Below are 24,794 nucleotides of genomic sequence, written 5' to 3'. Positions count from 1 at the left end.
GTTGTTGAAGCCGAAACCCTGACTTCTTGAAAGAATCAGCTGAATAAGACTAACTACCGAACGACCCAGCTGGGTAGAATGGCTTCATCTCGACTGGGACCTGCCTTGTGCTCTTATCGCAGCTCTGACACTGCCAGGCACATGGTGTGATGAGCAGCAGGTGTCCTGACTGGTGGACATTTCAGACAAGGCTTCCACGTTGTCTTTGTGTCCTCTTGTAGGGCTGGTTTGAGGATTCCCTGGCCTACCCGATTGCAATTTACGCTCTTCTGCTCAAAGACTGCATTGAGTTTTAAGCAGGTTTCAATGCCCGTGACTGACCAGGCCTGTGTCCACTCCCACAGTGCCTCTGTAAAACCTTGGGCAGCACCCTGGGGCTCTCTGATAGCCGGGCAAAATCCCCTGTGTCGCCAGAGAGTCAGCAGCTCTGTCCGTTTTTGAGTCCCAGCACTAGATCGTTTCTTTCTGACACTTTGTTTTGGTTCTGCAAAGAGCCTCCAGGTTTGCTATATTAATGCCAGCGTGTTGGCTGGTCTAGGCAAAATGTAAGGCGAAAAGTGAGCACCGCAGGGGCAAGGCGCTTGGCATTGGTGCACTTGTGAACGGGACAGTGAGTGCCTTATCAGCTCCATCTGACCTTAGCGTGTGCCCGATACCTTCTGGAAACAGGGGGCGTCATCGCCCTCTGGTGGCCACCAGGGATGCCTGCGACTGGCGGTGTGGACTGCCACTGGACACAAGAACACATTCCACATGGCACCTCTTGTACCTGTAGCATATGTCATTGCTATGGGGTGCACAGCCATCATGCGTTGAGCTGTGTTGCACTGACACCTCTGTGCTTCTTTTCCAGCCAACCACACCTGCCAGGGGAAGTGTCAGAATGGGGGCGTGTGTGAGGTAGGCCATCTCTCCTCTATTGTGCCAGCAAGGCTCGGGAACAGAAGGGATAAGATACCCGCATGTTGGTTTTGCCAAAATATGTACTCCAGCCTTTCCAGATTGGTGAATGACTTGTGCTGTAGGAGTGAACCATCCTGCCTACAGTGGTAACAGAGGGCCAACATGAGCCTTGCCCCACGATTCCTGTTAACTGTAAAGTAGTATCAGTTCCTCATGGTGCCATACAAGGAAAAAGAAGGGTGATGCACATGATCTCATGTGATTGCTGCTGCATGTGCCTCCTTTCTGCCACTGGAGGCAACAGCAGACATGGCTAACTGTGTATGGAGACAGTATCAAGGGACAGCAGACAGGAAGTACAAATCAGGCTGCAAGAAGCTGCTGAACTGTTGCTGTAATTGCCACTAGAAGTGCACGTACCTGCTGCTGGGGTAATTCTTGATATATGCTACGGTAAGGCAGTGTATATGTGTATTGTACACAGGAACACAAGGGAAATCAGTATTTGGTACAGCCAGCTCAGGGCTGCACAAGTGTAAAAAAACAGAGTTATGGTTTAAAATCAAATTCACATGTTTCACTACAGATATGCTCCTTTCATCTCTCTGGAGTGTTTTCCTGGAACTGGCTGTTTTCCCAGAACTGTTTCCTTGTTTCTGGAAGTTTGTTCCCTTCTGTAAGTTGAGCAGAAGAGTTGGAAGTGAGTCTGTCATCCATAATCTCTTTTTCTTTCTTCCCAGGAGTCTCTGACAGGCTACAGGTGTCAGTGCCCTCCAGGCTTCGCAGGGCCTTACTGCCAGTCCAGGGCGAGCCACTGTGACAGCGCCCCCTGTCTGAATGGAGGACACTGTGCTGAGGAAGAGGAGACTCTGCAGTGCCACTGCCCCCTAGGCTACAGTGGGAAACACTGTGAGGTTCGTATGAAACTCCCAGTTTTATCCACGGTTTTCTCAGTCTGTCTGAGATCCCTCAGAGCTCTAATCATCGTAAAAGTGCTGCTTCTCTGCTGAACAATGCAGTTAAACACTGTTTTGACTGAGCACCCAGGGGTGCTCTGAAGTCTGGGTGGCAATGGCTCTGAAGTCACTGTGTGTCACTGATCGTCTCGTAGGTAGTGCTGGACCTCTGCAATCCCAACCCGTGCCAGCAGGGGGTGCCGTGTCAGAGCACGGAGGGTGGCTACCTGTGTGCCTGTCCCCAGGGCTACGAGGGGAAGGAGTGCTTGAGCCCGAAGGACACCTGCCATGAGCCTCACTGCCAGGGAGAGCCTTCTGGGAGCACAGCGACGCACACAGGTACAGTTCCACAGCCACACTTACAGACTCCTCACTTCTTCACAGACTGTAACCCTGTCCCCTCCTGTGATTGTCGTGGAATGTGCAGGTCCTTTGTGTGTATTAGTTGTAGCATCTGTGAATCAGCCTTTGTATTAGTTGCCTGTGTGTTTTAATTGTGCTTGTTTGTATCAGCCTGTGTTTTAGCTAATTGTGTGTTAATTGTGTGTGTGTATCGGCCTGTGTGTGTTGATTGTGTGTGTATCGGCCTGTGTGTGTTAGTTGTGTGTGTATCAGCCTGTGTGGGTGTCTCCTCTGTCTCTGTGTTGGAGTCTGTCTGTGGGCACCGGTCGTCGTGTGTGCCTGTGCCTGACGGTGCCCTCTGTGTCTCTGCCGTGCCAGGCTCCGGGAGCACTCTGTACGTGGTGATGGTCGTCCTGCTGGCCATGTTGGTAGTGGGAACGACGCTGTGCATCTACCTGCTGGCTCAGCTCCGGAGGCGCAGGAAGGAGCGCCAGCACGCCGGGCAGGACGAGGGCATCAATAACCAGCGGGAGTGCGTCACCCTCATCCGGAACCTGGGCGGCCCTCCCCCAGCGCCCCGCTGTCGTGAGGAGATTGAGCTGAGCCTGCCGCCCACCCCAGAAACCAAGAAGCCCAGGAGGAGCAGCGCCAAGCTCGACATCTCCAACCGGGAGCGCGAGAAACTCAACCGCTTCCACTTCTCCGACAGCCAGGAGGTGGAAGTGTGAGGCCCGCCCCGCCTGTCGGCTTCTGTCCATCTGCCACTGTGGCCACCCGTGCTCCCAGGCTTTGCAGGCCTTGGTAGGCCCCGAGGGAAGGGGGAGGGAGTGAGGGGTTTGGCTGCTGAGGAGGCTGGAGATCGTGAGCCTTGATTGCCCAATAAGGGGCGAACTGCTGCACAGCTCTGTTGACTCCCACACCTCAACCCTTGTGGCATTTTTGGAACTCTTGAAATAAGCCTGAGAACCTGAGAGAAGAAGGCCTCTCTTTGGCGTGTCTGGGTATCGGTGCGTCTGCTCTGCCCTGTTGCCACTATGAAGGTTCCTTCCTTTTGATGGAGGCAGTGATGTGAGGGTCAGCATTGAACTTCTCATTCCAGCTGTTAAACTAATCGTGTTTCCTTTATTGGAAGAATAAAGTATTGTGTTGTTTTTTTTGGTTTGTTTCTCATGTCAATGAAGGCAATATTGTGTGTATGTGTGTGTTTTGACAGGTCCTTTAACGGTAGCACCTGGTGTTCGTATAAAAGCTTCTGAGCAGCTGTTGCGTGGGTAGAGAAATCTATACAGTACATCCAGCAATGTTATCAGTAAATCTGATTCATACTCTGCTTGTTAAATGTCTTGTTCAATGTGTTTTGCCTTCTGGAGAGAATATGCAAAGCTAGAGAAAGTCCTGTGGGGACATAGTTCAGTGCTGCACAGACCTGAGTCAGAAGTGTCTTGACATTGAAGAGTCCACATTGCAGTGCAACTCCTATATGTGTCCCTCCTATAGCCTTTACACAGCTAAAGAGCACTCTCTACTTCACGTGTGTGTAATCCGTTTGAATTTTAATTTACAAATAAGTCAAAAGCATGAGAACGAAATATTTCGGCCACTTTTGTTAGTTATGGTTTCGAGATAGACATCCACCAGATCAAATTACAGCCTAGGCCAAACACGACTCCACTGTGCCAGACCAGTCACCCTCTACCAATCCTTCTGAGCACAGGTGGGCTCTCCATAACCCCTTCCCTGCTCTGTATCTCTGTACACCCACTTTCACCAGACCCCTGGAGGTTCTGAACCAGAACTGGGCTACGGTCCCACTGAACAGGGCCTGTGACCCCGCCTGAGAGAAGAGGAAGTGACGCAGGGTGCAGTGGGGACCCCAACATTAACAAAGTGCAGCTTCCAGATTGCGTTACTGATCGGGGGTCTTAAGAGCTCATTGCATGGGGGCATGAGTTACATTTCTGTAGTGTCAGAAAGACAGGCTGGAGGACAGACCTCTTGACCACAGCTGGACAGTACACACTGGCCAATTTGACTGACCCCTTCCCTGAGAGGCTGTGGGGTGGAGAAAGGGGAGGCGATTTAGTCCTGTCTGATGGAGATTTGCTGCGATTGTTCCTCAGCAATGTTTCTCAAGGAGCCACAGTCCCTGAGGGGTTAAGAATATGAGGTCGGTCACAGACAGGAGGAGCCACTCAGCTCATCCAGCCTGTTTGGAAGTTAGTTAGATCTTATCCAGCAGTTCCTTGAAGGAAGCCAGGGTAGCATCTATGTCAGTGGCTGGAAGCTTGTTCCACACTCCCACAACTCTATGCGTAAAGAAGTGCCTGCTGTTTTCGGTTTTAAATCCAGGTCCACGTAGTCTCCACTTGTGTCTTCTGGTCTGTGTTTCAGTGGTTTGCTATTTCTCTTTAGGCCTGGGGATGAGCGCTCAGTTAAGTGAAAAATTAGTGGTTCAATTAACTAATTATCTGCTCAGATGGAATGACAACCTGAGGAACCCAATGCCCTTGGGAAAATGCCCTTAGGAGCTGAAGACAATGGTGAAGAGCAACCTAGAAAGGTTACTAATGAGGGGAGATAATCTAGCTCATCCAGCTTGTTTGGTAGTTAGTAGATGACAAAAGGATAAAGTCCCCTCTGAGGCGGCATGTTCATGCTTGTAAAAGATGTATGATTTTTGTACTTGTCTGTAAATAGTTCGGCTGTATATAGTGTACATATTTATATTTTGTCTTTTATTGACCATTTTTGTACCGTGAAATCTTTGAGAGTTTTTGGTTCATCTCTGCCCTTTTTCCTTGTGTCTCTCGTAATGGCCGACCAGTGCGAACAGTAATTAAAACTTGTTTAACACCAAAAGTGCAGCCTGTGTCTGTGTGTGCTGGGACCCCGACAGGCCAACCCAGGGGGGCATCTCCCCAACCCCGTGCTGACAGAGCGAGAGAGACTCCAGGCTGCTGCTGTGAACTATGGGGAACCACAGCGGACAGGCCTGGACCCTGGCCAGGGTTAACTACAAGGAAGATGGAAAAAGCAGGTGGTGGGGCACCAGCCACAGACAAGCTTTTCCTAAGCAGCACCAGTTCAATCTGCATCTGGGCCTTACTAATTGAAGTGCTTGTACTGACTCACTTAGATCCTTGTTTATGCTTTGTCTTCTGCCAAGCATCCCTTGTACTGCCAGAAGGAAATAAAAAGCACTTGTTTTTTTGTCCGTTACACCTACAGATGCCTGTATCACTACATATGTTATTTTTGGAGAACTCTTCCTTCACTAAAACAACTTTACCATGAGGGGGCAGGTCTTGCTGCTGTTTCCTGTGGTTCGTCCTGCTAAAAACTGTACAGTAAAGCTCAGTGAAGCACGAGGGGGTGTACTAAGGCGCAGTGTGTACAAAGAACTTGCTCCCTAAGACCTCTACAGATGAGTCATGGTATAGTTTGTAAGGGAGTTTCTACAATGACCCTTGCCCTTGCTGGCAGTGCCTGGGGTCCAGGTGACGTGGGCAGCGAGGGGTTTCCCTGCCGACCAGGAAAGGTGATAAGCGAACTTCCTCACTCCGCCCGTCCTGAGGGAGGTGCAGGAAGGGTCTGCCTGCAGACGCCTGCCAGGAGTCCGAGTCACGTCCTCGCAGGCCCTCAGCTGAACCTGCTCTGGACAGGGGCTCCAGAAACACCTGCTGCTCTCGCTGCGGAGAGCGAGTGGCCAGACCAGGCAGCAGCTGTTTCACCCTGCAGCTCACAGCCAGCAGCCCACTGCAGCTCAGCAGGTGTGAGTCTGGTCAGTACCTGGAGGGGAGGCCTCCTGGGAAAGCTGAGGCTGCTGCTGCAAGAGGTGTTAGAAGGGCCAGCAGGGGGTGCTCATCCTGCAGTCTGTGTGGGTCCTAATGCTCCAGTATAGCGACAGGGACACTAGACCGTAAAAAGGTGCCGTCCTTCAGATGAGATGTGAAAGCGAGGTCCTGACTTCCTGTGGTCATTAAAAATCCCAGGGTGTTTCTTGAAAAGAGTAGGGGTGTTACCCCAGCATCTTGGCCAAATTTCCCCCTGGCCTTTACCAATCATGGCCTCCTAATAACCCCCATCTCTGAACTGGCTTCATCCCTCTGCTCTCCTCCCCACTGAGAGCTGGTGTGTGGGGAGAGGACTGGTGCATCATCCAGGAGGGGCTGCACGTTGGTAAAGAGGAGTCCCCATTACCTGTAAAGCGCTTAGACTGGAGGCTATAGAAGTGTAAAGAATTAATTATTATTAAACCCCAGAAGAGCAGGCGGGGGGGAGGCACAGCAGTGCCTGAAGTGTGCTGGTGCACCAGCAGGTGGCACTCTCTCCTCACTTGCTGAAAATTCCAGGCCAGCACCCCTGTACTGCAAATGGGGGTGCTGTGCCACAGGAGGGGCCGCACTTCACATGGGCTGTTGACCCAAGGCCCTACCCACACTGGGGACATTTGAAGGTCCTACGGCTGGGATTGTTCAAGAGTGAGCGTGAATTTCAGAACAGCCCTGACCTGATTCCTGTGTGCTGCCTGGAATGTGACCAGTTGGACTCTGCAGAAGGCAAACCGTGGGCGTGTCTGATACAGTGTCATTCCAACCTTCGAACAGGCCATTATCCTGAAGCTGCTGGGAAAAGTACACTTGAAGTGTGGTGTATTTGGCCCTCAGGACTGACCGAAGAAGTAAGTTAAAAATCTAAACAATGAAGCAGATCGGTTAAGTCATCGATTAGAGCTGGTGCTCAGGTGGGACGGGCACCAGCTGACGCTGCGCTCCTGCACAGCCAGGGGTGGGAGTCTGTATCACAAGGTGTACCTGCTTGTGTTTAAACTGGAAACGTAGCATACAACACGCCCGTCAATTCTTCCACAGCGAAAGAGAAAATACCGCTAAGAAAATAAAGAGACACGAAAAACGAAGGCGTAGCCCAGGAGACTGTCGTGTCTTGTCCCATGAGTAGTTCAAGTAGGGAGCTGCGTCAGCATGCGTAGGCTGCAAGGGAACAAGTAAAGGTTTATTCCATGCTGAAAAGAGAAGAAAAGAAACAACGTTTAGGGAAAGTCCATCCTGTTTCTCACACCTCCACAGCCGAAACGTTGTTTCTTTTCTCCTCTTTTCAGCATGGTATAAACCTCGTGTCCCATAATCCGACTTCGTCGTGTTGTTCCGGAGTTCAGGACTGTTTCGTGCTGCTAACACGCGGTGCTGGAGAATACAGAAGTACATCTAACTGGAGCTTCGGGTTAAATAGTATTAAAAAAGACAAAAGGGGAAAGAGAAATAATATATCATAACGGACTGTTTATACAGATTTTTCAATACATTTTCGTTCGAGAGCCTGCACCGCCGCCTGGTGGAGCTCGGGTTATACGGGCTCGCTTCCGCGTCCAGCTTCGCAACGGAACAGCCTGACACGTGGCTGCGGGTGAGCGTGATTCTGTGATTTACTATCGGTGTGGCCGCAGATATGTGATGCATAACGTCGTGTTCTCCTTAGAGTACACAATAATATCCGAAATGGTACCGCTTGGTGTCATTTGGAGGCAGGGTAAAATATTAACGAGCTCCGCAATTCTGTTCAAATACACCAAAAATATTAAAACCACAACTCCCGTTCACCCTTTCCTCCACTTCCGCTCTCATTGCCCTTTGACCTCGGAAGTGGTTGCCGGGATACCGGAGGACTGTGTGTTGTGATGGCCTCCCGATCGGAGTTCGGGTGCAGTTACGGCTGTTCGACGTGTTTATATATTTAATTGCACTCTGTAAATCTTACACCAAAGAATATCCGGTGGTAAAAATCGAAAGACCCGAAATATCTTACAGACAAGCATAACCAAAATCCTTTCAAGGAACATAGACGTTGGAGGAAGAAGACTACATTTCGTACGTGTGCAGGCGCCATTGGGATCCGGGGTCGCAGCTGTTATTTATTCCACAAAAACAGATAAACAGTTGGGGAATTGTAATATTTATCGCCGCATTCCTTAAATTACGTCTGTTCGAAGTGAGTAAATATTATTAGGGCAAGAATTCGAAGCAGGCGTTTCTAATCATGCCATTTTTAAGCAAAAGCAGTAGATGAGATTGCATATCAGGGAGGGACAGGAGCGATCAGGAGAGTCCCTTGCGCGGGTGCTGTGTTGGATGTGTCGCTGCTTCGGTCGTGTGTTTTGCCAGGGATTAGACAGGAATCCCCATGAGAAGGGAGAGAGACGAGCAGTATGAGGAGTGTCGCGGACACATTCCTCCGGGAGCGGCCGCCATTGTGGGCAGCTGTATTCCCCAGGGGAAACCGCTCAGCCCCCGAGAAGCCGTGAGCAAGGCTGAGCGAGCGACATGGTTTAGGGCGGCTGGAGAGCGGTGAAGAGCAAGCAGCCCTTAACAAGTGATTGCGGTCACATGGGCAGCCGCCAGCTCCGCCCTGCTACAACCTTTTAGGAACCGGTAAAATCTTATTGCCGGAAACCTCCATGTGTGAAAACAGGAGGTTGATTTCAGGACCTGGACAAGGCCCTGTGGCTCATGGGCCGAGGACAGATGAATACCCCCTCCCTCCCTCCGGCCAGCTGTATCGCAGTGGGCAGAGCCCAGAACACCTTCGCCCTAAGCAGACTGTGCCTCCTTTTCACCCCCAGCATCCTTTCTCCCTGTGCAGGTGTGTCGTGGGATTCCTGCTGCCCTCGGACTGCCTCTCCTGCCCCTCCCGTCTCCACGGCAGCAGGGCTTGGCCGCCCCCCCCCCCCCCGGCGCCAGGATGTGGCACGAAGCCCGCAAGCATGAGCGCAAGCTGCGCGGCATGATGGTGGACTACAAGCGGCGGGCGGAGCGGCGGCGCGAGTACTACGAGAAAATCGTGAGCGAGCCGTCCGCCAGGCCGCCGTCTCCTCCCCGTCGGCGTGCCTGATGAGCGGGGCCTCGGCCCGCGGCCCTCGGGAGCCCGCCGGGTGGGCGTGTCAGGTGCCCCTGCCCGGTCGCGGCTGCCGTGCGCCGAGGCGCTGGTGTTTTCCGCCTGCTCTTTTCAGGGGCTTTCATTCAGAAAACAACCATGAAAATGTTTGTTTAACTAACATGTCAGTTAGGTTATGCAGAACAGGGATAGAAAATGATTAACCACATGGGAGTTATGTAATCTAACTAGTCCGAAGGCACTGGCGGGGGTGCAGTAATGCCCAGCGGGTAATACGATTGTACACTTAACTGGAACATTACTGTGTCAAACAAAATGGATTTCAGGAACATTCAAAAGGGGGAACTTTTTTTCCTTAAGCCCCTAGTTTCCACCTGTCCTTTGGGGAGTTGTTTGGCAGTGTTATACTCTACTGTGAGAGTTACCGGAGTCTTGTGATTTCAGAAAAAGGACCCGGCCCAGTTCCTCCAGGTCCATGGGAGAGCCTACAAGATCCACTTGGACTCTGCTGTGGCTTTGGCTGCCGAGAGTCCAGTGAACATGTGAGTACTTCTCTGCTCCTGTTTGCCTTAGGCCACAAAAGTTTCCCTGCAGCCACACTTACATTACAGGATCACAGGGACAGCACTGTACTGTACAGACACTGTGCAGGGTCAGAGGGAGAGCACTGTACCGTACAGACACTGTGCGGGGTCAGAGGGAGAGCACTGTACCATACAGACACTGCAGGGTCAGAGAAAGAGCACTGTACCGTGCAGACACTGTGCGGGGTCAGAGGAGAGAACTGTACCATACAGACACTGTGCAGGGTCAGAGGGAGAGCACTGTACCGTACAGACACTGTGCGGGGTCAGAGGGAGAGCACTGTACCGTGCAGACACTGTGCGGGGTCAGAGGGAGAGCACTGTACCATACAGACACTGTGCGGGGTCAGAGGGAGAGCACTGTACCGTACAGACACTGTGCGGGGTCAGAGGGAGAGCACTGTACCGTGCAGACACTGTGCAGGGTCAGAGGGAGAGAACTGTACCGTGCAGACACTGTGCAGGGTCAGAGGGAGAGCACTGTACCGTACAGACACTGTGCAGGGTCAGAGGGAGAGAACTGTACCGTACAAACACTGTGCGGGGTCAGAGGGAGAGAACTGTACCGTGCAGACACTGTGGGGGGTCAGAGGGAGAGAACTGTACCGTGCAGACACTGTGCGGGGTCAGAGGGAGAGAACTGTACCGTACAGACACTGTGCGGGGTCAGAGGGAGAGCACTGTACCGTACAGACACTGTGCGGGGTCAGAGGGAGAGCACTGTACCATACAGACACTGTGCAGGGTCACAGAGACAGCCCTGTACCACACAGACTTTGTTTAAGATCACAGGGACAGCACAGACCACAGCAGAAACTAAGCCTCTAACACATGGTTCATCTCCACGTATCCATAACTGAACCAAATTTTTAAATTTTCACTTAATGTGTGTATCCTTCTGAACAATTAACAGATATCTGTGGTCCATGATACAGAAAAATGGGCACATTTGTAGTGGTAAAATAATAATTGCTTCTTTCTTCCTTGCAGGATGCCTTGGCAAGGGGATGCCAACAACATGATTGACAGGTTTGACGTGCGAGCCCACCTGGACTACATTCCCACCTACACTCCTCCGCTCCTCAGCACAGTGTAAGTACTGGCACGGCCACCAGGAGGCGCCCTGAGACTTTTTGTTTTTCCTTATGGTGCTTGTAGGACAGTGAGGGCCTGTTCCCTATCCTCCAGGCTCTGACTGTGCCCTGTGCTTTTCCAGAACGCCGGAGCAGGAGTCAGACGAGAGGAAGTGCAACTATGAGCGATACAGGGGACTGGTGCAGAACGACTTTGCTAACAGTGAGTGAAGAAATATTTCTTACGTTCCTTTGCCAAAGAAGGCAGCCCAGCCGTTTCTGTGTTCTATTCCATAGTAGCAGCTATCCATGTGTCCACTGTAGGAAACCTTCTCAGGACCATGGTGAGGGTGGTGCTGGGATCACATGGCTATTTATCAAGGCAGGTGAAGGGTTCATGGAGCAATAGATGTATCCCAGGTTCTAACAAACACTGCCTCTGACCCAGATGGGGCCCCAGAGCACTGAGATAAGATGCTTCATGAGAGTTTGTTAGGGGGAAAGGAACGACCTTTTGTGTGCAGCACAAGAAGGAAAGCTGGTTAACTGTGGCTTCAGTCGTATCAGTATGAAACGTTAAGGGTAAGGCTTAGTGACGCACAGCGGGCAGAGGCTGGTGGTTTCCACTGTCCAGTCCTGGCCACAGCCAGAATTATTCTACACCCTGTACCGGTGACTAAGTCTCCTGCTTTGCCTTCTGTTTTCCCGCAGTCTCGGAGGAGCAGTGCCTGTACCAGATCTACGTGGACGAGCTGTACGGGGGCCTGCAGAAGCCCAACGAGGAGGAGAAGAAGAAGTGAGTGGTGCTGCCCGAGGGGCCCTGGGTGTTGTGCTGATGACAGATCTTTCCAGCTGGGGAGGGGGGTGCTGGAGACGACTCCAGCTGGAGGGTGCTGCATCTTCAGTGTCTTCCTCCAGCTCAGCTCTCGAGCGGTGCAGCGAGGCTCAAAGCCACCCCAGTCATGCTGAGAAAGCCAGGGTCTTTCTCTCTGGGCCACTGAAGCCAAGAGCAGAGGGTTCCCAGCTGTACCATTGAAGCCTGTACCCTGGCTTCTCTCAAGACGCGGTTCCAGTTGATCCGTGGATCAGTTACCTGCTGACTAGCCCATGTCCTGGTGTGCACTCTTGCGGTCTTGCACTCTTCATATGCACGTTCCTGCTCAGGTCTGCGAGGGCTTGGGGTTTTATAAAAACAAAATTTTATGAGACTACTTTAGATTCAACTGTATGAATTCTAGGTACAAAGTTTTGACATAAAGCTTTTATTTGGTTGCCTGATTTGGACCGATGAATATTAGTTTATCTGTGGTGTATTTTGTACTCTGAATATTTATTAGTACACGTATTTAACGGTACAAAGCTCTGAGGTATTGCCAAGTTTACCTTATTTAGTTTACTTTGAATTAACGCCTCCCCCCCCCCCAGGCTGGCTGAGAAGAAGGCCACTATCGGCTACACGTATGAGGACAGCACTGTGACGGAGGGCGAGGGCCTGTCTGACCGGGGAGAGGACGAGGACTCTGAGAACAGCGACACCGACGAGGATGGGGTCATCCCTGACATCGGTGTGTGAATCCGGCTGGTCGGGCGACTTGCGTGTGGTTCCCGAGTCGAGTCGCTGACTTGCTTTTCCCGCTGGTTGTTCTGAGGGGCTGAGCTGGAGGAGAGATCGGTTGAGCTCAGATCCATGTTTCTTAGCCAGCAGCTGCTCAGTTCAGTTCGGAGTCTTCGTTTTTTCAGTGTCTTCTTTTGGCTTTGGTCAAGATCTGTTTGAATCCTTTAAATTGGGGTTCCCTACTTCAGATCCCAGAGAGTCCTCAGGTTGACCTTTGGGCTTCTAAGATTTAATTGGCTCAGTTAACATTCTCCACAGATCTCGAGAGTTGTAGAGAGATCTGGAGAATCTGCTTGAATGCCAGCCCTGTTCCACCTGGTTGGCAACCCCTGCAGTATTTGCAGTATTTCCATGATACAATGTCTCTGCCTGTGGCTGCTCCCGTCCTGGAGCAAGGACAGGAGGTTAGGGGCGTGGCTGCAGGACTCGTGGGGGGTGCAGGTGTTCACGGGTGTGTTATTGTTCCAGATGTGGAGGTGGACGTGGACGAGCTGAATCAGGAGCAGGTGCTGGAGCTGAACAAGCTGGCCACGCCCTATGGCATGGCGGAGGGAGACTTTGTCAGGTCAGTGTTCCCTGTGCTGCCATCAGGTGGTGGGGTGTTGTCACAGCTGTTAGTGGCCTAGGTATTTTGAATTGAATTGAGTAAAGCTTTTGTGTTCTAGACCTTCTGCCTCCCATAATCCTGGCACCTCTGAAGCGTGTAGAGTCCCATGTGTGAGGCATTCCTTTTGCCTTTTCTCCCCAGGATGCTGAGGAAGGACAAGGAAGAGGCAGAAGCCATCAAACATGCCAAAGCGCTGGAGGAAGAGAAGGCCATGTACTCGGTAGGAGCAATCCACTTCCGGGATTCAGGGGCCACCCCCTGACACGGGGCTCCCCAGCACACTCACACTCTCCTGAAAAGCCTCAGAGATTGCAGACTTTGAAGGATGTCATGCAAACTAATCTCCTGGAAGATGACAGGATGACCGCTTGCCGCAGGCTGCCACGTGATCCAGCAGGCAGGGACACCTGTTGGTATCCACACAGCGACCGGATAAGAGCGTTCTGCTGCCGGAGAGAGACGATGACGGTTTTCTGTATTCTGTGCTGCCTACTCCTGTGCCTTCACCCGCCTGGTGCTCTTGCAGTTGGGGTGCAGAGTGGCCTCAGAATGCTCTTTCCCTCGCTGTGCGATCACGAGGAGGCGGGTGCACGTGCGTAGCTCCCAGCTGACGATGCGTCTCGTCCTGGCAGGGCCGGCGCTCCCGGAGGCAGCGGAGGGAGTTCAGAGAGAAGAGGCTGAAGGGCAGACAGATCAGCCCACCCAGGTAGCTACACCCCGACACCAAGCTCTCACACCCAGAAATCGGGAGTCTGTATCCTGTAGCATGCCAACTCCAGCGAGTAGCCAGAGCTGCTAGAAGCAGGATGTGGCCGGGTCCCAGGAGGACCTGGATGAGCCGCGGCTCGGTCTTGTCCTGTTCTTGCAGCAGGACGGCCTCCCCTGCAGGTGGCCGGGAGGACGTGGCCTGTCCCTGCGGTTTGTAATAGGGCTGGGGTCCAGGGATTGTTCTGGGCTGGGAAGTTACCCACCTGAACTACAGATGAATAAATATTTGTTTGCTGATGCTGAACGCAGAATTACAAGATGGTGTTAATTCGACATTCAAGTCTTGCTTTGTGCGGGACTATTGATTGTGTTCCTTCGGGTGCTCAGGGGAGTCTGTTTACGAACAGGTGTCGTTTGTCCAGATGATCACTGCTGGGTCTGTTGGTTGTGAACCCCTGCTGATGGATGGGGGAAGAACCCACGCCTTTTCTCTGACAGATGACTGCAGCAGTGTCTTTCATGGAGTTATTTCACCTGAGAAGATTACTTTCTGAACCTGCGGCACTGAATCTTTCATTTCATGCGGCATTTAATAATTCTCCTCGTGGTGTTGATGCCAGTTCGTGTCCGGGTTGGTTTCCATGTCTTCCTTTGCTGCTTGGGCGCCGTGGAGGAGACGGGTGCACTCTGGCACTCTCTTCCCTCCCTCTGCAACCTTTCCATTTCAGTGTCGCAGATCAGTCTGTCTTTCTGTGCGCTGGGTTGTCGGGGAGAGTTCTCGGGTCCTGAGAGCCTCGCTCCTCTGTCGACGTAGGGCGAAGAGCTCAGACGTTGACTCGACAGGAATCACAGATGCCTGAAAAAAAGAATGGATGCGTTTAGCGCTTTGACCAGGTTGCCTGTGTAAGAACATTTAAACACGCAAACTGTGGACGTTCTGTTTTTGTCAGTAGGGTTTCACTTGTGCAGGCTCCTGCCCCCTGCTGGTCAGCACCTAACGAGAGGGCGGCCACAGCAGTGCCGCCAGGTAGAAAGAGCTGCATTTAGGGGTACAGCTCAGCTAACAGGCAGCCATGCCGGTTTTTTCCCTCTTTACTCGTATTGTGTCTAAATCGGGTTTTTCCTTTTTCAATTTCAGCTATGCCAGGAGAGACAGCCCCACCTACGACCCCTACAAACGGTGAGTGGGCTGGTCAGTCCAGCAGGCCCGGGTTCTGGGTGAGGGTTGGGGGGTTGTGCACTGGCGGACAGGGGGTGAAGGAACATGAACTGCTGTAGGCAAGTAGAGAACACAGAGGCAGTTGTGTGGTGGGTGTTCTCTTCCCGCGCGGTGGGAGGTGTGGAGGCAGCTGGATCAGCTGTCCCCCTCCCTCCTGGTGCTCTGCCGCTGACCTCTGACCCCTGACCGCGCTCTCCGCCCGCAGGTCCCAGATGGAGTCGAGCTCGGAGTCGCGGTCCCGCTCCCGCTCCCACAGCCCCGGGCAGGAGAAGATCACCTTCATCACCAGCTTCGGGGGCAGCGACGAGGAGGGCACAGGCCCCGCCAGCGCGCCCGGCCGCGCGCCTGCAGCCTCCAAGCACCACGCCGCCCCCCCCGCCCCTCCCGCTACATCAGGTCATAGCAGCTCTTCCCGGTCGGTAGCTTTCCCGTTTTTTTTCACTCCTTCCGTTTTCCCGTTTAGCTGAGCACGCAGGTCAGGGCTAGAGCCGTCGCTGGTGGACTGGCACCCCGGCACGCTCCCAGAGAGCAGGGGAGGCCGAGGGGGGCGAGGTCATCGGGGTCACTGGGGTACCTGGACTCTTGCTTCTGACGCTGACTGCCCTGAGTGCCTGCCTGCTTCCTCGCAGCGGCAGCCGGCAGCCGGCAGCCGGCGCGCCTCGGGCTCTAGCCGCCTTCAAGCGTTTCCACGCCGGCGCTCCGTGGGGGCTGACGGGTGTCGTAGACCCAGCAGCACATCCTGTGGCCGCCCGGCTCCTTCCCACCGCAGTCCGCTTCAGCCTGGCCCAGTCCAAGCTCGGACTTCCTCCAGGCCCATGTCAGCTCGCAGCCTCGCTTTCGACTGCGAGTGGGTCAGACAAAGAGAGGATTAGGGCGCTTTTACAGACAAAACTATAAAAGTGTGCTTTTACTGTGCACTGTAATCAGGAATCGGGTTTTAACCTTCCGAAGAAGTCAGAGCTCAGAAAGGCCACAAGTGAGAGGAGACCGTATGGTCCTTTTTCTCTCACGTCCCATTGCCAGCAGTGGTTCTACTGGGACTAAACCCCCAGGAATTAACCCTTCCTCTACAAAGAGGAAGCTGAATGCAGACAATAAAACATGACCCGGATGGAAGGTGGGGGCAAATGCCAAACGGACAGGTACTCCGTCAAGCTGGAATCAAGCCCAGCCCCCGGCCCTGTGAGGAAGTAGTACTAACCACCACGCTGCCCCAACGCTGAAACGTTTGAACACGGCTAGTCCATTGCTCTACTCTGGGCTGTGCTCTGAGATGGTGGGAGGCAGCAGTCTAGGAAGCGTCCGGTTTCTGGATCGGTTTTTCCTTGCTCTTGCCTGAAAATCAGCCCCTGCTTTTAGACATGACTCTTTGAGTCACTGGGAGTTTTCTGATCTCGGGGCTCTGCAGGCTTGGCAGACGTTTAAAATCGTGAAGCGGGCCCGGTGATTTCCTTCCTGTTGTTATTTCGCAACAGCTTTCCACGTGTGATCCAGACAGCCTGAGTGTGCGAACAGGGGCTCTGTCACGTGTGTGCGGTTGAGTGAGTCGAGTTCCTGTGTGTGTGTGCGTGCAGTGTGACAGAAGGAGGAGTGAGCGCGCGCGCGCGCGCGCGTGTGCTGTAGCAGTTTTTCAAAGCGGGACACTGTCAGTCAGAGGGAACTGTCGCGGGTCTTTTCCGGTCTGTGCAGTGCAGACTGTTGAAATGCTGAGAAGCTCCGAGCACCTGCAGGCACGAGTGCGCAGCTGTGCTAAGGGCTTTCACTTACACTGGTAAAAAGGGTTGGAATTTGAAATAGTGAAGCAGGCGATAGGATAAAAGCTCACTTCCTTAGTTAGTGTTAATGCATGCAATGGGATCTCTATTTCTGATTTTTTAAATTTGTTTTTAAGAAAAACGTGAAAAGTTAAACAGATGTATGTCACGCTACAGTGTCTCTTTTGTGCAACGGCTGCACTGGTGGCTTCATGGGAGGCTGCTGGGTGTGGTTTTGGTCACCAGTGTGTCCAGCTGTTTGCAAAGAGGCGGTGGGGAGGGGAGGGGTTGGAGTGATTTTATTAGCTGGGGTTCTCTCCTTGGCGATGTGGGAGAAGGCCTCGTGCTGGACAGAGAGGCTGAAACGTTGTCCTCTTGCAGGGGTGACCATGGTGACCTGTTGGCCACTTTTTACTCTGCCCTGTCTCTGTGTTCCTGGGGGCATGGGTGAGAGCAGCCATGACTCACAGGCGCGCTGTGTGTGTTTTTCCTGCAGACGGCGCTCGTCCTCCACCAGCTCCTCCTCCTCCTCCTCGTCCTCCTCCTCGTCTTCCTCCTCCTCCTCCTCGCGGTCGTCCCGCTCCTCGTCTCGCTCCAGCTCCAGGTCGCGGAGGGGTCGCCGGCGGGCCGGGCGGTACTCGCGCTCGCGCACCCGCTCCCGGTCCCGGTCCAGGTCCCGGTCCCGGTCACGCTCCCGGGGAGGAGCAGGAGGGTACCGCCGCCACCCCCGGACTCACTCACGCTCCGCAGACAGGGGGCGCCGCTACACTGCGCGCCGGCGCACCAGGTGGGTGTGGCCAGATGAGCGGCCTGCTCCTCATTGGCTGAGCTGTTACTGAGAGAGCTGCCTTTGGCTTTTATTTCTATCAAAGTGGGGAAACACATAATTGTGTTTGACTTAATTATTTCTTAATCTTGGTGGGGGTCCTGATTCTCATTAAGACTGCTATGGGGCCGTCTTGATGAGTTCAACAGGGTCTTTCAATGATTGAGGGTAGGATTTGGTTTGACAGGCATGCAGAAATGTGTTTCTTTCTCAGATGAGATGTTCGTTTTCACAGGCAAGCTTGTGGGTATTTTATTTTTCCAGTCCCATTTGATGCAAGCAGAACCTACCCCTGTTATCCTCCATTTTATCTGGAAGCGTAACCTTTCATCTTTTGTGATTTTCCTAATTCGCCTGTATGATCTGTCTCTCTCTGTCTCTCTCTGTCTCTCTGACAGGAAGTGCAGTACTTCCTTCGTGAGCACGTGTTTGCAGTAACGTTTTGATTCTGTTGAAAGAGAAGCAGTGCCGGCTCAATTCTTTCGAGTGTCTTACAGATAAGATAGCTCGCTGCACTATAGCTTTCAGAATAGGATGGTTCTGCGAGAGTAGCAGCCTGCTACTCTGCTCTGGGATACAGCTGTAATTGCTCGTTCCCGTGAAGGTACAATAATTAATGAGCAGTAAATGAAACGGCACCACTCCTGTTCTGACACAGGGCGGATTTTGTTTTGTTTCTTCAAGACGAAGCCTTTATTGAGATCGAAGCTTTATCTTGCACGGGGCGCTTGAATTGCCAGCTTGGTTTACGGTCAGAGGAACTCTGACTGCTTTTACTTCTCCTGTCTACTCAGAGCCAGGCTCCGCCCGTCCCTGTAAGAAGTTGTTGTTTTTTTTCCCATCCCGAGAGTTAGGATGCCAGTTACGTGTGTTGAACCCACCTGGTTGCAGTGCAGCGCTGAAGGACTGACCCCCTCCCTGAACTTTTAGAATCACCATCGCAGTCAGCTGGTGACGTGACCTGGGCTCGGACCCATGATCACCGAGCTCAGCTCCTCTGCAGCGTCGTACCCCAAATCGGGGTATTTTTTGGCCCTAAGTTCCACGGCCGTCCGTGCAACGTTGAAGTCTAAGCAACAGATCCAATTTACAGAGTAGCTGCTGTCTTAAAAATCTCAGTTCACTGAGCACTCGGAACTGAGGGAACTGCTTTATTTACACTGACACACGGCATTTCCGCAGCCGTCCAGTAAGACCCTTCTGATCTCTCCTCCGCAGGTCGCGCTCGCGCTCCCGGTCCCGGTCCCGCTCGGCCAATCGGTACAGGAGGGGCAGCCGCGGAGGGGGTGCCCGGCGGGCGAGCAGCAGCGCCAGCCCCGCCGAGTCCCCCTCGCCCAGCCGCTCGCCCTCCCCGCGCCACGCCCCCCCCACCGCAGCCAGCCTCGGGGACAAGCTGAGAAAGTGAGCACCCCGTCCCTCTGCTTCGGCCTCTCCATCTGAGGACTGAGAGTCAGGCAGTCGTGTGTGTGTGTGTGTGTGGGGGGGGGGGGTTTTCAACGATGTGTCGGTGTATTAAACAAGTGAGGAGGAAGTAGCTCCAGTCTGGTAATAAGCAGGAATACACTCGGCGGCCAAAATATTAGGAACCCACGGGGAGGACTGTGCGGGGCCTCTGTGAGCACAAGGGACAGCCTGAACTGGAAGAGGGCAAGAGGGCGTGTGTTTCACCGGGGGCTGGCTGTGGGCAGCCTGAGCCCCACCCTTTTCTTCTAGCAGGAAGCATCTACAGCACAGCAGTGCGGTGTTGAGCTGGTGTGCGCTGCGGGTTCCACCAGTTCGGCAGGTTTTCAGCGGCATTAAGATAAAGGGTTGTTTTGGCCAAGGGAAACGATGGACATCTGTGCTCTGCCCCTCAGTTATGCCTTCATTGGCCATGGAGAGAGTCTGTTTGTTTGACTGGGGGGTTCCTAATATTTTGGCGAGCGGAGTGAAGCTTGTTTTCTTTCTGGGCTGGGTTTTAGTGTAGTCGTACCACTGCAGTTTCAGTGCAGAAACTGTGGAAGTGCACTTAAAACTTAAGAAAAAGAGGCACTTCTGTACTGAAAGAGCTGTGGGGGTGTGGAACAAGCGCCCTAACCTTGCAGTTGAAGCTGATAACTTTGCTTGTTTAAGAAAAAATGGCTGAATGAGATCCCAGAATCAATCGGCTACCTATTTCTGAACGGGTTAGACCAAATGGCCTCCACTTGTTTGTAATTGTTCTTGTGCTCAAACCCATTGTGAGTAGAGAATATAGAAAGTTCATACAGTTCTTCTTGGTCTTTCTCTCTAGGCCTGACACTCCTGGTGGTAAAGAGACTGGAGCTGCCAAAGTCAGTAAGAATTTGACCTTGTTTTTCTATGTCTCTGCACCTCTGAAACACATGTTGTCTCACTACAGTGACAGCCTACGGATGATCTGTCATGCCCTTTGGATTTTTTTCTGTTCCGTAATGTACTGTCCGGTCTGCAGATCTAGGAAAATCAGAGCCTGTGTCCCTGGTGAAAATAAGCACAGTCTTGTCCATGGCCCTGTACATGGCATTAATTAACATTAACTGGTTAATTGTTCTTTTTCCATTCCTGACTTGATGAGCTTCTTGGGAGTCTAAGCTGACCAGTGTCCTAGAGTTACAGAAGGGTTTTGGGATGTTTAGTAACACCTGTATGTAGACGGTCGCAAATGTTTGAACATGTCTTCCTAGTTTAGTGCTTTTATATCCTTTTACAGCTTGGTTTTGTCCTGCACACCTCTTTGGGCACTTGGGGTTAATCAGAATCTGTTTCGAGCCGTTAAATACAGTGACATTTCAGTGGAGAAAGCCCTCTGACAGTTCACTTTCCAGCTTCTTCCCAGAGCGGCTGACGGCCCTGATTTGTATGGAAGCATTTCTAAACGGAGTTGTGCAGCAAAACGTTTGTTTTACTCTATGCTGCAGGATTTCAAAAGAGGAACATAGCACAGACATGGCACTCTGTCGTGTCCTCGAGTTCATGCGCCACTGCCCTCCAGTGACCCAGAGGGCGATGCAGAAACGCTGCAGTTTCGTGAGCGAGACGGAGGAGGCTGGGCCACTGCCCGCCCATTTCCGCCCCAACCAGGACCCGTCTTTGAATCATCTCTTGCCCAAACCCGAGAGACCTTTCTCTCCTCCTCCGCCCTGCACGTCTGCGCACCTTGGCGCTAGCTCCGGCTGCTCACTTCCGCGTCGCGTTCGCTGCGACACGTTCGGACGTGGCGAGAGGAAACGCCGGAGGGAGGGGGGGATCTGAACCAAACACAAAAGAAGCGTTCTGGTTCCGCAAACCAGAAACGAAAACCGCAGACCAGAGCCAAGCTGCGGGGATTGCCGACAGGCTCGGTCCTCGACTCCCCGCCCTGTCCCTCCCTGCTGCGCCACGGTGTGGGGTTTCCCCGGTGGAGTCCGTGCGCGTCGCTGGTCGCCCGTCCCGCCTGGGCAGGCTTGCAAAGAGGGCCCACCTGGCCGCATGAGGACGCACCCCCTGCCCTCGAGGGGTCCAGGAGTCGGGGGCACAGGCGCGGGCAGAACGGCCACTCGGACAGGGAGCTGCATAAAGCCGTGGGAGCTGATCAGCTGGGGTGCTGAGGTCATCCTTTCGGGGAGCCCACCCGTGTCTCCTTTCACACGTCTCTCCTTCCGCCGCTGTGCTCCTGGGTACAGACCCGCGCAGCCGCTGCCCCTTCGCCCCGTTCGCACTCACCAGTGTGGTTTTCTTTTCCAGCCCAAACTGACCCCCCAAGAGAGGCTGAAGCTCCGCATGCAGAAGGCGCTTAACAAGCAGTGTAAGAGCGGGGCTGGGGGGGGGCAGTCCAAGCGCACCTGAGTGAGGTGACTCGCACTCACACGCTACAGGCAAAATCAAACCGGCTCACCTGGTCAGAGAGAGAGAGAGGGTGGGGTTAGTTCTCACTCTGAGTTGCTGTTTTTCTCCATCTGTCCTGATCGTGTGCCAGCCAGTGTTAACACAACTTATACAAGCACTAGTTCAGGTGGGGAGCTGCGTCAGCAGGCGTAAGCAGTAAAGGAACAAGTAAAGGTTTATTCCCTGCTGAAAAGAGAAGAAGGGAAACACAACGTTTCGGTTGTGCTTACACCCAAAGAAGGCTCCACAGCCGAAACGTTGTGTTTCCTTTCTTCTCTTTTCAGCAGGGAATAAACCTATTACTTGTCCATTAGACAAGCACTAGATCACCTCAATAACACCACATATTCTGCATGGAAAAGAAAAAAGGCGACCACCCCCTCCTGACAGCATCAGACAACAGAAGGAAGGGACTGGAGCCTCTTGATGTGGGTGTTTAGTGACCTCTGACCCCTGTGTCTCCCCGTCTAGTTAAGGCTGATAAGAAGGCGGCTCAGGTGAAGATCCAGCAGCAGGAGCACGAGAGACAGGTGAGCCCTCCTGCGTGGCCCGATGTCCCCCAGGTGCTCTGTGACCTCACCTGGTCTAGTTTCACAAACTCTTCTTCTCCTCTTCCCACAGGAGCGCGAGGACGAGCTGAGGGCCATGGCGCGCAAGATCCGAATGAAGTAAGCCCCCCGTGGCAGGCAGCGCCCCCTGTAGGCAGCTGGGCTTTCCCTTTCAGTTTTCCTTGGAGGAAAGACTAAGCACCTGACTTTCATTTATAGAAATGTTGTTGTCCTTCCGAAATAAAAGTGTAGAAAGTCTTTAGTCTCAAGAGCAGGTTTGCATCTTCTGTTGACTTCAGTTGGTTTTGTCTGTGCCGCATGGCCCACAGGCAGGGTCCCTCGGATTTTATCCCTGATCTTAATGATTTAATTGGTCTTAATTGCATGAGAGCTGGGACTGCCTGGCCTTAACGAGCTGCCAATTGAACAGCACCTGTGGCGCTCCAGCACGAAGGAGGTGGACAGCTGCTGGAGCTCCCGCTCTGTCCCGGCGGCTGTGCGGCCAGCGGGCGGCGCTCTACGTGGGCCGATGGTGGGAGGGGGGTAAAGGGAGGAGCTTGTGCGGCGGTCAGGCTGTTGTCCGTCACTGACGCGGCGCTTGTGTTGGCTGGCAGGGAGCGCGAGCGCAGAGAGAAGGAGCGCGAGGAGTGGGAGAGGCAGTATGGGAGACAGAGCCGGTCCCCCTCGCCCAAACACAGTGAGTACCCACAATGCCCCTCGCACCCAGAGTCTTGACCACTGCTCCGCACTGCTGCCCTTGTGATCCCTCTCCGCTGGGGTGAGGGTCGGGGTGAGAACTCTGGCCAGTTAGTTCTGGTCAGTCAGACCTGTTCTGTGGGTTGAAGGTCATCTGATTCTCTGGCACATTTTCTCCCTGGGCTGAGCTGAGAGCGTGCCTCGGGAGCAGATTTCAGGTCAAGGGTCGCTGACAGAGCCGTGAGGGCCCGAGTTGGAGCGCTGTCGCAAGCTGATCTCTTTTCACTGCCCAATCAGGGCGGCACTCGTCTGACGTTTGGACATTATTATTCAGTGTTTTTCTGTCTTTTCCAGGTCGTGAGCACAGCTCATCCAGAAGGTATGTGGTGCATTTCAGTCTTCATGATCTAGATATTTTTAAATGGCCTCAGTAAATGCCCCCCCCCACCCCCAGGAAAAAGAGATGGGGAGCGTCTGCAGTCTCAGATGGATAATTAAAGATGTGGCACGGCTGGTGTCAGGAGGAGCTTTGCAGGGAGTCAAAGACACTGAGACAGAACTTCCTTTAGACATTTTTCAATTTTTAAGGTCTAAACGAAGACGGAAAGAGTGGAATTGCATTTTGAGGACATGTTCTATTCCAGTAAGAGCAAGGAAGGAAAGCAACTTATTGGTGTCGTTTGAAACCTTAAACAAGGAGTTTGTTGTATGAGTTTGGCTGTTTTACTGTGTCCGACGCGTTCATGTGTATAGCGGAGCTGCAGGCTCCACTTCTGTTCATCTGGTCTGTATTTTGTGTTGAGCATAAAAATGAGCAAAGATTCTTGAAATAATCGTGAAGTGACACATGATTAAATACTCGGAGGTGATATTAGATATTAGGTGGGAAAGAGAAATCTCACCTGAGCGCTCGCAGCCCAAGCGAGTTATTGGCTGTCCAGCTGGACGCTAATTCAGCCCTTGTCTTGCCTCTGCTTTGCTCTCAGGAGGTCCCGCTCCCGATCGAGGAGTCCTCACTATCGATACTGAGCGCCCACGCTCCTCCAGGTCCTCCGCAGCCGTCGGAGAGCTCGGGGTCTACAGCGGCATTCCCATTCCAGTTTCTTTACCTTGTGACATTGCCACCTTGTGTACAGAGGGTCCCGACTCGAACACGTCTGCCATCTCCTGCATCTTGGTGTTAACAGCACCGGCCTGCTGGTTCACTGAGTTGTTGTTTTTTTTCTCCCGGACAAGTGAGATTGGACTGGTGGTTAAATCTGCACTGGATACAGAGCGCTGGGGGATACAGAATTCTAGGGGATACTAGAGGAGAGACAAGCATCAACAGTTCTCCTGATCTCTTTCCTTTAGCTTAGGGCTTTCAGCCTGGGGCCCAGACCGGCAGCTCCTGGCACCCCTCAGACAGGGAGCAGGAGCTGACGTTAAGGTTGGGAGAGGAGCCTTCAGATCCCACTTTTCCCATTTCCAGATGCCATGACTCTGGGCAGCCTTGATCCGTTCGAGCTCAGTTCAAGACTTTTATTTCTCAAGTGCATATATGCAGCGAGCTCCAGCAAAATCAGTAATAATTAGGTAATGGGCCTGATGTTTACAGTTGCAGATAAAGGAGCTCTTAAGCACATTAAATCTTTAAAGGAGGTTTACCGCTTGCCTGTCTCCAAGACCGGCCATAAGGTTTTAGCTCATAGGGTCTCTCAGTTTTCTATAAAACTGTTTAAGAGTTCAGTGTCAGCCTAGCAGATAGATTTTATTTCAGGCATGCTGCACACAATTAAAGGAAAGTCCTGCAGGTAAGTTTGCCCAGGGTCCTGTCATACTGGGTCATTTCTGTCACTGGAACTGGAATAAATATGACCTCCCACAAAACTGAATGTAAAAACCAGGGAGAGATTTGCCCTTCAAAATGTTCAAAAAAAGAAATCATTATTCTGAGGCATTTTCTCCTACCTGCTTTGAAACTATTTTTTTCTGTGTTATTTCTCGGGCCGGTGTACATATTTTTGATGCAGTTTGTGAACAATTAAAATGAAATTCCAAACAGACTTTGGAGAATCTGCTCTTTTGTTGAGTGAATACATTAAAGATGAGCACTAGGAGAATTCCTTGTCGCTGGTGTTACTTCTGCTATCTGGCCAATCTTGTTTGCATGTTCCTGTGTTATTGGAGGTGCCCTGCCCAGTCTCAGTG

At 52.6% G+C, this 24,794-nt stretch overlaps 2 protein-coding genes across 9 annotated transcripts in view; both read left to right on the top strand.

The window, feature by feature from the left end:
- Window positions 1-5,060, top strand: part of LOC148838736 (uncharacterized) — a 45,055-nt gene extending 39,995 nt beyond the window's left edge. Inside the window, exons 11-14 of the mRNA XM_088910753.1 lie at window positions 854-900; window positions 1,644-1,817; window positions 2,015-2,198; window positions 2,580-5,060. Of these exons, the coding sequence (XP_088766879.1) occupies window positions 854-900; window positions 1,644-1,817; window positions 2,015-2,198; window positions 2,580-2,929 (755 nt within the window). The 3' untranslated portion in view covers window positions 2,930-5,060. The remainder of the gene's footprint in view (window positions 1-853; window positions 901-1,643; window positions 1,818-2,014; window positions 2,199-2,579) is intronic.
- Window positions 5,061-6,866: 1,806 nt separating this feature from the next.
- clasrp (CLK4 associating serine/arginine rich protein) lies at window positions 6,867-24,649 on the top strand. 8 transcript variants are annotated; one of them, XM_088910757.1, is made up of 21 exons: window positions 6,867-6,882; window positions 8,859-9,056; window positions 9,555-9,652; window positions 10,685-10,786; window positions 10,911-10,990; window positions 11,479-11,563; window positions 12,193-12,332; window positions 12,851-12,947; window positions 13,131-13,209; window positions 13,622-13,695; window positions 14,836-14,877; window positions 15,122-15,331; window positions 17,167-17,457; window positions 18,715-18,897; window positions 19,769-19,808; window positions 21,220-21,280; window positions 21,832-21,890; window positions 21,982-22,028; window positions 22,523-22,605; window positions 22,959-22,983; window positions 23,591-24,649. In XM_088910757.1, the coding sequence occupies exons 2-21, from the start codon at window positions 8,958-8,960 to the stop codon at window positions 23,631-23,633; spliced, it is 1,938 nt and encodes a 645-aa protein (XP_088766883.1). In that variant the 5' UTR covers window positions 6,867-6,882; window positions 8,859-8,957; the 3' UTR covers window positions 23,634-24,649. The 8 variants fall into 8 exon arrangements, 3 of the variants coding, with proteins under 3 accessions (XP_088766883.1, XP_088766881.1, XP_088766882.1); XR_016090821.1 differs by lacking the exon at window positions 6,867-6,882 and adding an exon at window positions 7,822-8,086 and having other exon boundaries at window positions 15,122-15,312; XR_016090820.1 differs by lacking the exon at window positions 6,867-6,882 and adding an exon at window positions 7,824-8,086 and having other exon boundaries at window positions 15,122-15,312; window positions 19,769-19,812.
- The last annotated feature ends 145 nt before the right edge of the window (window positions 24,650-24,794 follow it).

This window comes from Atractosteus spatula, chromosome 3, assembly GCF_055471065.1.
Source record: "Atractosteus spatula isolate fAtrSpa1 chromosome 3, fAtrSpa1.hap1, whole genome shotgun sequence".
Taxonomy (NCBI): Eukaryota; Metazoa; Chordata; class Actinopteri; order Semionotiformes; family Lepisosteidae; genus Atractosteus; species Atractosteus spatula.
Note: the sequence above shows the minus strand (reverse complement) of the source record. Positions and strands in the feature narration are given on the sequence as shown.